The 13866-nt window shown below is 43.0% G+C and overlaps 1 protein-coding gene across 1 annotated transcript in view; it reads left to right on the forward strand.

Annotated features, from left to right (window-relative positions):
• LOC120059543 (AMP deaminase 2-like) overlaps positions 1–13866 on the forward strand; it is a 49078-nt gene that overhangs the window by 29331 nt on the left and 5881 nt on the right. The window contains exons 10-16 of the mRNA XM_039008675.1: positions 4008–4139; positions 4325–4488; positions 4869–4995; positions 5475–5638; positions 7915–8035; positions 10711–10884; positions 12293–12403. Of these exons, the coding sequence (XP_038864603.1) occupies positions 4008–4139; positions 4325–4488; positions 4869–4995; positions 5475–5638; positions 7915–8035; positions 10711–10884; positions 12293–12403 (993 nt within the window). The remainder of the gene's footprint in view (positions 1–4007; positions 4140–4324; positions 4489–4868; positions 4996–5474; positions 5639–7914; positions 8036–10710; positions 10885–12292; positions 12404–13866) is intronic.

Genomic DNA, 13866 nt, shown 5'->3' on the forward strand with positions numbered 1-13866 from the left:
CTGCGGTTTCCCTGTGAGGGGAGACAACTGGGTGAAAAGGTTGCCTCAGTCTGTCACAACTGAGTGAGGACAATAGGGGCCAGAATGACAGAAAGTCACTCCAGACATACTTCCCTCAAACAGTAGCTCAACGGTTCCCCAAAATTGGGCAAGCATGCGCCTTTGACTGACGGACAAGGCATGTGCAGGATATAACACTTTGCCCTGTCTCCAGTTAAGCTAAGAGGAACCAGTTAGTTTCTGTCAGCTCTTGGCTGAGCGCCCGGATGTCATGGGGTCATTCTACACACACAGAACAGTTAGAACAGGCCTCTTATTAATACACACACATTTTACTATCTTGTATGAGTTAGTTTCTTTGACAATCTCAAGCCCAATGCCTAGGCTTAAAGACAGCTATTTCAGTACACATCCATTAGTAGTAAGGTTTATCTTCAAAATGCCCTCACACACTCCTCTAACAGTAGCTCAACGGTTCCCCCAAGTTGTGCAAGCACGCGCCTTTGACTGTCGGCCAAGGCATGAATCTTTCGCCCTGAGAAACAGGCTCCAAACAGGACAACAGCTTTATCACTTATGTGCAGGATATAACACTTTGCCCTGTCTTCAGTTAAGCTAAGAGGAACCAGTTAGTTTCTCTCAACTCTTGGCTGAGCGCCCAGACATCATGGGGTCATTCTACACACACACACACACACACACACACACACACACACACACACACACACACACACACACACACACACACACACACACACACACACAGAATCGGCCGACACTAATAAACACACACTTTTCTATCTTATATGATTTATTTCTTTAACAATCTCAAGCCCAATGCCTCGGCTTAAAGAATGATATTTTAGTACACAAGCATTAGTATGGTTTAACAGAAAATGCCCGCACAATGCCAAGAGTGTGCAAAGTTGTCAAGAATTTTAAAATATAAAATATATTTTGATTTCTTTCACACTTTTTTTTGGTTACAACATGATTTCATAGTTGTGATGTCTTCACTATTATTCACAATGTAGAAAATAGTAAAAATAAAGAAAAACACAATGAGTAGGTGTCTCCAAACTTTTGACTGGTACTGTACATATTATACACTAGACTAGTAGTAGGTTTCAACATACAGTATATATGATATACTATACTAGTAGTAGGTATCATACATATATAATATACACTAGACTAGTAGTAGGTATCATACATATATATTATACACTAGACTAGTAGTAGGTATCATACATACACTGCTCAAAAAAATAAAGGGAACACTAAAATAACACATCCTAGATCTGAATGAATGAAATATTCTTATTAAATACTTTTTTCTTTACATAGTTGAATGGGCTGACAACAAAATCACACAAAAATGATTAATGGATATCAAATTTATCAACCCATGGAGGTCTGGATTTGGAGTGGAAAGTGGAAAGTGGAAAACCACACTACAGGCTGATCCAACTTTGATGTAATGTCCTTAAAACAAGTCAAAAAGAGGCTCAGTAGTGTGTGTGGCCTCCACGTGCCTGTATGACCTCCCTACAACGCCTGGGCATGCTCCTGATGAGGTGGCAGATGGTCTCCTGAGGGATCTCCTCCCAGACCTGGACTAAAGCATCCGCCAACTCCTGGACAGTCTGTGGTGCAACGTGGCGTTGGTGGATGGAGCGAGACATGATGTCCCAGATGTGCTCAATTGGATTCAGGTCTGGGGAACGGGCGGGCCAGTCCATAGCATCAATGCCTTCCTCTTGCAGGAACTGCTGACACACTGCTGACACACTCGAGCCACATGAGGTCTAGCATTGTCTTGCATTAGGAGGAACCCAGGGCCAACCGCACCAGCATATGGTCTCACAAGGGGTCTGAGGATCTCATCTCGGTACCTAATGGCAGTCAGGCTACCTCTGGTGAGCACATGGAGGGCTGTGCGGCCCCCAAAGAAATGCCACCCCACACCATGACTGACCCACTGCCAAATCGGTCATGCTGGAGGATGTTGCAGGCAGCAGAACGTTCTCCACGGCGTCTCCAGACTCTGTCACGTCTGTCACGTGCTCAGTGTGAACCTGCTTTCATCTGTGAAGAGCACAGGGCGCCAGTGGCGAATTTGCCAATATTGGTGTTCTCTGGCAAATGCCAAACGTCCTGCACGGTGTTGGGCTGTAAGCACAACCCCCACCTGCGGACGTCGGGCCCTCATACCACCCTCATGGAGTCTGTCTCTGACCGTTTGAGCAGACACATGCACATTTGTGGCCTGCTGGAGGTCATTTTGCAGGGCTCTGGCAGTGCTCCACCTGCTGCTCCTTGCACAAAGGCGGAGGTAGCGGTCCTGCTGCTGGGTTGTTGCCCTCCTACGGCCTCCTCCACGTCTCCTGATGTACTGGCCTGTCTCCTGGTAGCGCCTCCATGCTCTGGACACTACGCTGACAGACACAGCAAACCTTCTTGCCACAGCTCGCATTGATGTGCCATCCTGGATGAGCTGCACTACCTGAGCCACTTGTGTGGGTTGTAGACTCCGTCTCATGCTACCACTAGAGTGAAAGCACCGCCAGCATTCAAAAGTGACCAAAACATCAGCCAGGAAGCATAGGAACTGAGAAGTGGTCTGTGGTCACCACCTGCAGAACCACTCCTTTATTGGGGGTGTCTTGCTAATTGCCTATAATTTCCACCTTTTGTCTATTCCATTTGCACAACAGCATGTGAAATTTATTGTCAATCAGTGTTGCTTCCTAAGTGGACAGTTTGATTTCACAGAAGTGTGATTGACTTGGAGTTACATTGTGTTGTTTAAGTGTTCCCTTTATTTTTTTGAGCAGTGTATATAATATAAACTATACTAGTAGTAGGAATCATACATATATAATATAAACTAGACTAGTAGTAGGAATCATACATATATATTATACACTAGACTAGTAGTAGGTATCATACATATATATTATAAACTATACTGGTAGGTATCATACATATATAATATAAACTATACTAGTAGTAGGTTTCATACACATATAATATAAACTATACTAGTAGTAGGTATCATACATATATATTATACACTAGACTAGTAGTAGGAATCATACATATATATTATACACTAGACTAGTAGTAGGTATCATACATATATAATATAAACTATACTAGTAGTAGGAATCATACATATATAATATAAACTAGACTAGTAGTAGGTATCATACATATATATTATACACTAGACTAGTAGTAGGTATCATACATATATATTATAAACTAGACTACATTTACGTCATTTAGCAGACGCTCTTATCCAGAGCGACTTACATTTAACCTTTATTTAACTAGGAAAGTCAGTTAAGAACACATTCTTATTTTCAATGACGGCCTAGGAACAGTGGGTTAACTGCCTTGTTCAGGGGCAGAACGACAGATTTGTACCTTGTCAGCTCGGGGATTTGAACTTGCAACCTTTCGGTTACTAGCCCAACGCTCTAACCACTAGGCTACCCTGCCGCCCCGTAGTAGTAGTAGTAGGTATCATGCACATATAATATAAACTATACTAGTAGTAGGTATCATACATATATAATGAACTATACTAGTAGTAGGTATCATACATATAAATTATAAACTTTACCAGTGGTAGGTTTATAAATGCCATTTATAAATGTATAAATGCCTCATGAGCTCATGAGTTCAACTGTTGTCCCCCATCAGAACCCACAATATAATCTTGTTTTACTCCAATGTTTGTAAACAAAGTAAATGTAAACAAACACTACATAGCCTCAAAACAAGGTTAAAACTATACTGTTGACATAATGGATGGTCAGTCCTTGCATTCATAGCTCTGTCTGAGAGTTTTACGGAGAAATATGAATGAACAGTCGTTCTATTTCTGAGAGCTTTTTCGTTGAACTTGTCGATCACCGCTGCACGTTGAAGACAGACGACTAGCTGACTTGAAATCTTAACATTGATTGAGTCTTACTGCCCCCCCTTTCTCATCACAGGACCGCAACACTTTCCATCGCTTTGACAAGTTCAACGCCAAATACAACCCCATTGGGGAGTCCATCCTGAGAGAGATCTTCATCAAGACAGACAACCACGTGCAGGGGAAATACTTTGGACACATCATCAAGGTTCCTTGCTGAATGAGTGCATCATCAATATAGTAAAGACTCTACTTGTCCAATCAGGACAAGTGTTTGAATTCTTAGTCCTAGTTCCAGCAGTTGTCAATAAAGCTGAGTGTTGTACTGTATTCTTGTAAAGTTGTGTAGTACTTGGCGCCACCTGCTGACCGGTGTGTGTCTCTGCTCCTCAGGAGGTGATGGCTGACCTGGAGGAGAGTAAATACCAGAACGTGGAGCTGCGTCTGTCCATCTGCGGCCGCTGCAGAGACGAATGGGACAAGCTGGCCCAGTGGGCCGTCAAACACCAAGTCTACTCTAACAACGTACGCTGGCTGGTGCAGGTCCCACGACTCTTGTGAGTACAACTAACCTCTATTCAAGGAGAGGTCTGTCTTGTGAGTACAACTAACCTCTATTCAAGGAGAGGTCTGTCTTGTGAGTACAACTAACCTCTATTCAAGGAGAACTGTCTTGTGAGTACAACTAACCTCTATTCAAGGAGAACTGTCTTGTGAGTACAACTAACCTCTATTCAAGGAGAACTGTCTTGTGAGTACAACTAACCTCTATTCAAGGAGAACTCTGTCTTGTGAGTACAACTAACCTCTATTCAAGGAGAACTCTGTCTTGTGAGTACAACTAACCTCTATTCAAGGAGAAGTCTGTCTTGTTTGGTTTTCCCCTACTTCACTTCCTGCCTCTCTCTTTGTGAGACTTTTGTCTCTCTCTCCACAGTGATGTGTACCACACCAAGAAGCAGCTGTGTAACTTCCAGGAGCTGCTGGATAACATCTTCATGCCTCTGTTCGAGGTCACCATCGACCCCGCCAGGCACCGTGAGCTGCACCTCTTCCTACAACACGTGAGTAAACAACAAGGTTCAGGGGTTCAGAGGACCCTGTATTTGATGACGATATAGAAGAATATAGGGCTCCCGAGTGGCGCAGTGGTCTAAGGCACTGCATGTCAGTGCTAGAACCAGACCCTGGTTCAAATCCCAGGCCTTATTACAACACATAGGGCGACGCAAAATTGGCCCAGCTTCGTCTGGGTTAGGGGAGGGTTTGGCTGGGGTAGGCCGTCATTGGAAAATAAGAATTTGTTCTTAACTGACTTGCCTAGTTAAATAAAGGTTTAATAAAAAATACAAAAATATGCCATAGCAGATGTTTTTATCCAAAGTAACGTACAGTAGTACATGGATACTTTTTCGTATAGGTGGCCCCAGCGGAAATCAAACCCACAATCCTCATGATACAAGCTCCATGCTCTACCATCTGAGCCACACAGAACCACGATGATGACCATGACAGTGGTGTGTGCATGTCTGTATGTGTTCAGGTGGTGGGCCTCGACAGTGTGGACGATGAGTCTAAACCAGAGCAACACTGCTTCAACATGGAGAGTCCTCTGCCAGTCAACTGGACTGTGGAAGACAACCCTCCTTATGCCTACTACCTGTACTATATGTACGCTAACATGGCCGTGCTCAACCACCTGCGCAGGTACGAGACCACATGACACTATACCATTTACACTGATTCTGTCATTACATTGACATGTTATCTTATCACTGTAAACGCTTGGCTATGTGTGGGAACAGTAGCTAGATCAGGGTTCTCGTGGAGAGCCACATCTCCTGTAGGTTTTTCAGTCCAACCCTAATCTAGTTGTGTACCTATTTCTAATAATCAGCTGGTTGATAAACTGAATCCGGTTAGTTATAACCACTGATGTATAAAAAACCTAGATTACTTATGCTATGTATTGGCTAAAGAGAGGCTTAGAAGCTACCGGTCGGCCATATTGGCACTCCCCAGAAGAAGCAGTCCTCCATAGGAATGAATAGAATTCTACAGTATTTCAATTAAATGTTTCAAGGACAAAAATTACATGTATTTAAACGCCCACACCAGTAAACTAGGCAAGTCAGTTAAGAACAAATTTTTATTTTCAATGACGGCCTAGGAACAGTAAGGGTCATTCCACGATAAAAGGTATAAGGGTCATTCCACGATAAAAGGTATAAGGGTCATTCCACGATAAAAGGTATAAGGGTCATTCCACGATAAAAGGTATAAGGGTCATTCCACGATAAAGGTATAAGGGTCATTCCACACTAACGGTATAAGGGTCATTCCACGCTAAAGGTATAAGGGTCATTCCACGCTAAAGGTATAAGGGTCATTCCACGATAAAGGTATAAGGGTCATTCCACGATAAAAGATATAAGGGTCATTCCACGATAAAAGGTATAAGGGTCATTCCACGATAAAGGTATAAGGGTCATTCCACGATAAAAGATATAAGGGTCATTCCACGATAAAAGATATAAGGGTCATTCCACGATAAAGGTATAAGGGTCATTCCACGGTAAAATGTCTTATATCTCTCAGATATAGGACAGACACTTCAAAACATACTTCCCTTAGATGTATTTTTTGACTATCTGTTATTCCACGTATAACTGTATTATACTATGTGTTTCTATGGGCTAATAGCAGTAAGACCATATTCAATGTTTGATCAAATCTATATATTCTTATATACCTACAGGGGTCCTAAAATTATAAATCAAATAGCTAAATGATCCATGGTATGACCATCTTAAAACGATTCCATATGTTAGTTTAGTAGAACCCCTTAGTAGAAGTGACAAATCAATGGTATGATCATCTTAAAACAATTCCATATGTTAGTTTAGTAGAACCCCTTAGTAGAAGTGACAAATCAATGGTATGATCATCTTAAAACAATTCCATATGTTAGTTTAGTAGAACCCCTTAGTAGAAGTGACAAATCAATGGTATGATCATCTTAAAACAATTCCATATGTTAGTTTAGTAGAACCCCTTAGTAGAAGTGACAAATCAATGGTATGATCATCTTAAAACAATTCCATATGTTAGTTTAGTAGAACCCCTTAGTAGAAGTGACAAATCCGAACTGCCCACTTCGTACAAATCCTTGTGAATGCGGTGTCTTTTCCTATAATATGGCATACTAACGCTTTACAGCCTATGTTTCATTCGGGGCTGGGTTTTATTTGAAGGTTACCACCCACCAGCATGGCATTGTTTATTATTCAGAAACAGCTGTTTTGGCATCTTCCATAAACTGTGGCTGCGAATCCCGAGTGACGCAGCGGTCTAAGGCACTGCATCTCAGTGCTTTAGGCGTTAATACGGACACCCTGGTTCGAATCCAGGCTGTATCACAACCGGCCGTGATTGGGAGTCCCATAGGGCGGCGCACAATTGGCCCAGCGTCGTCCGGGTTTGGCCGTTGTAGGCCGTCATTGTAAATAAAGATGTGTTCTTAACAGACTTGCCTAGTTAAATAAAGGTAAAATAAAAAAATGTATTGTCATATTGGTTTGTAGGCCAAACCGTTTGAACCCTGCAGACAGATGTTTGGGATGTCTCCTGGTCTGACAAACACCGCTGTAGATGCGGAAGGGCCACTGGCAAATGTGGTGGATTGAGACACAGCCCATGTAAAAAGCAGATATCTGTAGTTTAAAAAGATGGATTTTGGTGGAAAAAAATGTTATAATAATCTAATTAGATTTCCGTTTGGACACGGACATTGGCTCTTGGGGGATTTATACTGTGTTGCTAAAGTCTTATACAGACCCTCTCTCTTTCTCTGTCTGTGTAGTTGAGTTACAGTATATATGGTTGAATCTCATCCACACCGTATCTCTGTGACTGTGTGTACAACCAATCAATCTATCGATCAATCTATCTATCGATCAATGATATCTCTATGTGTGTTATAGGCAGAGAGGTTTCAACACCTTGGTGCTGCGTCCTCACTGTGGGGAGGCGGGGCCTATCCATCACCTGGTGTCAGGTTTCATGCTGTCAGAGAACATCTCCCATGGACTGCTGCTCAGGAAGGTACTGTACACCTTAGCACCTAGCCCCTAACTCTTACCCCCAGCCCCTAACTCTTACCCCCTAGCCCCTAACTCCTAGCACCTAGCCCCTAACTACTAGCACCTAGCCCCTAACTACTAGCACCAAGCCCCTAACTACTAGCCCCTAACTACTAGCCCCTAACTACTAGCCCCTAACCTCTAGCACCGAACTCCTAGCACCTAGCCCCTAACTACTAGCACTGAGCCCCTAACTACTAGCCCCTAACTACTAGCCCCTAACTCCTAGCACCTAGCCCCTAACTACTAGCCCCTAACTCCTAGCACCTAGCCCCTAACTACTAGCACCTAACTACTAGAACCGAGCCCCTAACTACTAGCCCCTAACTACTAGCACCAAGCCCCTAACTACTAGAACCGAGCCCCTAACTACTAGCCCCTAACTACTAGCCCCTAAATACAACTGAACATCTCCCGTGAACTACTGCTTAGAAAATTACTGACTGGATGGTCTCTCTATTTCACACACTACAACTAGGACAAGGCCTCGGCCTCAGTCATCTACACTCTAGTATAGGGATAATCAACTCTTACCCTATGAGGTCCGGAGGCCTCAGTCATCTACACTAGTACAGGGGTAATCAACTCTTACCCTACGAGGTCCGGAGGCCTCAGTCATCTACACTCTAGTACAGTGCTAATCAACTCTTACCTTACGAGGTCCTGCTGGTTTTCTGTTCTACCTGATAATTAATTGCACACGCCTGGTGTCCCAGGTCTAAATGAGTTCCTAAATGAGACCTTTACCCATCCTGCCCTGCCTTTCTAAAGTCTTCGAAAGCCAAGTTAATTAACAGATCACTGACCATTTAGAATCCCACCGTACCTTCTCCGCTGTGCAATCCGGTTTCCGAGCTGGTCACGGGTGCACCTCAGCCACGCTCAAGGTACTAAACGATATCATAACCGCCATCAATAAAAGACAATACTGTGCAGCCGTCTTCATCGACCTGGTCAAGGCTTTCAACTCTGTCAATCACCGTATTCTTATTGGCAGACTCAACAGCCTTGGTTTCTCAAATGACTGCCTCGCCTGTTTCACCAACTACTTCTCTGATAGAGTTCAGTGTGTCAAATCGGAAGGCCTGTTGTCCGGACCTCTGGAAGTCTCTATGGTGGTGCCACAGGGTTCAATTCTCGGGCCAACTCTTTTCTCTGTATATATCAATGATGTTGCTCTTGCTGCGGGCGATTCCCTGATCCACCTCTACGCAGACGACACCATTCTGTATACATCTGGCCCTTCTTTGGACACTGTGTTAACTAACCTCCAAACGAGCTTCAATGTCATACAACACTCCTTCCGTGGCCTCCAACTGCTCTTAAATGCCAGTAAAACCAAATGCATGCTTTTCAACCGTTCACTGCCCGCACCCGCCCGCCCGACTAGCATCACTACTCTGGATGGTTCTGAATATGTGGACAACTACAAATACCTAGGTGTCTGGCTAGACTGTAAACTCTCCTTCCAGACTCATATTAAACATCTCCAATCCAAAATTAAATCTAGAATCGGCTTCCTATTTCACAACAAAGCCTCCTTCACTCACGCCGCCAAACATACCCTCGTAGAACTGACTATCCTACCGATCCTCGACTTCGGCGATGTCATTTACAAAATAGCTTCCAATACTCTACTCAGCAAACTGGATGCAGTCTATCACAGTGCCATCCGTTTTGTCACCAAAGCCCCTTATACCACCCACCACTGCGACCTGTATGCTCTAGTCGGCTGGCCCTCGCTACATATTCGTTGCCAGACCCACTGGCTCCAGGTCATCTATAAGTCTATGCTAGGTAAAGCTCCGCCTTATCTCAGCTCACTGGTCACGATAACAACACCCACCCATAGCACGCGCTCCAGCAGGTATATCTCACTGGTCATCCCCAAAGCCAACACCTGCTTTGGCCGCCTTTCCTTACAGTTCTCTGCTGCCAATGACTGGAATGAATTGCAAAAATCGCTGAAGTTGGAGACTTATATTTCCCTCACTAACTTTAAACATCAGCTATCTGAGCAGCTAACCGATCGCTGCAGCTGTACATAACCCATCTGTAAATAGCCCACCCAATCTACCTACCTCCCCATATTGTTTTTATTTACTTTTCTGCTCTTTTGCACACCAGTATTTCTACTTGCAAATCATCATCTGCTCATCTATCACTCCAGTGTTAATTTGCTAAACTGTAATTACTTCGCTACTATGGCCTATTTATTGCCTACCTCCTCACGCCAGTTGCACACATTGTATATAGACGTTCTTTTTTTTCTATTGTGTTATTGACTGTACGCTTGTTTATTCCATGTGTAACTCTGTGTTGTTGTTTGTGTCGCACTGCTTTGCTTTATCTTGGCCAGGTCGCAGTTGTAAATGAGATTTACAACTTGTTCTCAACTAGCTTACCTGGTTAAATAAAGGTGAAATAAAAATTAAAAAAAATGTGTAGGGAACAATGAAAAAATGCATTGGAACTTGCTTCGAGGTCCAGAGTTGAGTTTGAGGGCTCTAGTATGATCTTGTGAACAATCTAAGCCTAATTGTTGTTCTTCTGTATCAACAATGTTTTCAGTCACAAGGGATTACGGACCACAACAGAACATATAACACAACCCATCTCCTCCCCTCTCTCCTTCAGGCCCCTGTGCTGCAGTACCTGTACTACCTGGCTCAGATCGGCATCGCCATGTCTCCTCTCAGCAACAACAGCCTGTTCCTCAGCTACCACCGTAACCCCCTGCCAGAATATCTGTCCAGAGGACTCATGGTGTCACTGTCCACTGACGACCCTCTACAGTTCCACTTCACTAAGGTTGGTGATGTGACTCAACTGCAAATGACAGAGTGCTCCACACAACATTATGCCTGCATCCTGAATGGCATAGGGCTTTGGTCAAAAAATAATGCACTATATTGTTTAGGGAAGTGCAGTATACAGTGCCTTCGGAAAGTATTCAGACCCCTTGACTTTTTCCACATTTTGTTACGTTACAGCCTTATTCTAAAATGGATTAAATAAATAAAAAATCCTCGGTAATCTACACACAATAGCCCATAATGACAAAGCGAAAACAGGTTTTTAGAAATTGTTGCAAATGTATTAAAATATAAAAACAGATACCTTTTTTACATAAGTATTCAGACTCTTTGCCAAGAGACTCGATATTGAGCTCAGGTTAATCCTGTTTCCATTATTCATCCTTGAGATGTTTCTACAACTTGATTAGAGTCCACCTGTGGTAAATTCAATTGATTGGACATGATTTGGAAAGACACACACCTGTCTATATAAGGTCCCAAAGTTGACAGTGCATGTCAGAGCAAAAACCAAGCCATGAGGTCGAAGGAATTGTCCATAGAGCTCTGAGACGGAATTGTGTCGAGGCACAGATCTGGGGAAGGGTACTAAAAAATGTCTGCAGCACTGAAGAAAATGGTATTGTTACTTACACCCTCATGCTAATTGCATTAGCCTACGTTAGCTCAACCGTCCCGAGGTGGACCCACCAATCCTGAAGAGGATATATATATATACACATTTTATATATATATATTTTTTCCATCATAAATTATTGCTTATGGGTACCTTCACAAGTGTGTAAAATATTACTGTTCTCTGATTTTGAATTCATAGATTTTACGCTAGCTATATATCCATTGTTTATCTGGATCGGAATCTTTTCAAATTAACATGGTTACTGTATTTGTCTCTCTGAAATGAAACCATCAAGTGATAGATTTTAAACAAATGCATGTCTGTCATTGAACAACCCCATGCTATCATTAAGAGTGGGGAAAAAAACACATTAATCTCTTCTCATCTTTAGCCAATAAATGCTCATTTACCAAAATGTCTGAAAATTGATAAAAAGCGTTTTGTGTTCTACACACAAAAGACAGTAAGTTGGTAGATAGTGTAGATGACGGTCGGTGACGTAATGACTACTTAACACAATGAATGGATAAAAACCCTTGCTCTACACACAAAAGACAAAATCCTAGATATGCGTAACGTACTATAACAGTATGGGGTGGAATCAATCCGTATCGTGGAAGAATCGCGGACGATCCGTGTCAACATTTAAAAGTGTTCACCGTGAAAGCAGGAACATTGCCTTCACATTTCAATCGAGCTATAATGGGGATCTTCTGCGATACGGATTGAATCCAGCCCTACGTCTGTAAACGATTGTCTTGTATTCGATACTGTCCCTTTCCAGGAGCCCCTCATGGAGGAGTACAGCATCGCTGCTCAGGTGTGGAAGCTCAGCTCCTGTGACATGTGTGAGCTGGCCAGGAACAGTGTTCTGATGAGCGGCTTTTCCCATAAGGTAAACATACCACTGCTGTTCAGAGCAATATCTTCTCTCTACATTACCTACATTGTTATGGATGTATCCAAATAAATGTCACTAGAAAACAGCTTAAACAAATTCAAATGCAGCTACTTTGTTGTTATCCTGGGGGCACTGTTTGACGTGACTGTTATTTAGTCGTAGTTGGCTAGCTAGCAAGCAAGGGATAAGAATGTTGCCAGCCTGTATGGCAATAGAATATTTAGAATGAACGGCTTGGTCAAACAAAAATACTTAACAACTGGGTCGCGTTTCTGGCAACCGAACGCATAGAACGAACGACCAGCCAGTGTGGTGGAAAATTGTCCTCAAGTTTCCCTCAAAAAAACAAAGCACCTCCGAGTTTGTGGAAACAAGATAGACTTTATTACAAAAGCAATAGAGGCGAGCTGGTCTGCAGAGCAACTGTCTTCCTAGTCTCGGCACACACCTTTTACACAGTTTCATCCTTACATAACATACATAGCCATTTATTTTTATGTAAATGATCCATACCCCTTGGCTTCTCGCCACCATTATCTCTCTGTCTTGGTTCTGTTTACGTCCATCTTAACCTGATTACCCCTCTTAATAGCCCAGATTTCCAACCATAGATTATATTGGTGGCATAACCATAGCAATGATACCAAAAAGAATATGGACACACACAGTATGTGGTGAATGTCTACTGGTACCCAAAGGTTCGGTCAATGGCTTCCGAGCACAGGTCTAATGGCCTACCGGGACTGGGTAATGACTTCCCTTAGCCTAATGACCCTGACACACACATACAGTAAAACCTATTAAGAAGCATAACTCATATACTGGAAATACTGAAGATACCGGAGAAAAAAAACTATACCTGGCTTGGGTAGTAATTTGTAAGTCGCTCTGGATAAGAGCGTCTGCTAAATGACTTAAATGTAAATGTAAATGTAGTAACCCTAGATTTGTGTCGGGACTATATCTCGTGGAAGGATGAAATGGTATGAATAAATTCATTCTCCACCAAATTTCACAGTGGGTGCTAGACACTGTGGCTTGTAGGCCTCTCCAGGTCTCGCACCCAAGTGAAATTTGGTGGAGGATCGGTGATGATCTGGGGGTGCTTCAGCAAGGCTGGAATCAGACAGATTTGTCTTTGTGAAGGACGCATGAATCAATCCACGTACAAGGTTGTCCTGGAAGAAAACTTGCTGCCTTCTGCTCTGACAATGTTCCCCAACTCTGAAGATAGGTTTTTCCAGCAGGACAACGATCCATGCCACACGCCAGGTCAATCAAGGTGTGGATGGAGGACCATCAGATCAAGACCCTGTCATGGCCAGCCCAATCTCCAGACATGAACCCCATTGAAAACCTCTGGGAATGTGATCAAGAGGAAGATGGATGGTCACAAGTCATCAAACAAAGCCGAGCTGCTTGAATTTCTGCACCAGGAGTGGCATAAAGTCACCCAA

The sequence above is a fragment of the Salvelinus namaycush genome, chromosome 14 (assembly GCF_016432855.1).
Source record: "Salvelinus namaycush isolate Seneca chromosome 14, SaNama_1.0, whole genome shotgun sequence".
In the NCBI taxonomy this organism is placed as follows: domain Eukaryota; kingdom Metazoa; phylum Chordata; class Actinopteri; order Salmoniformes; family Salmonidae; genus Salvelinus; species Salvelinus namaycush.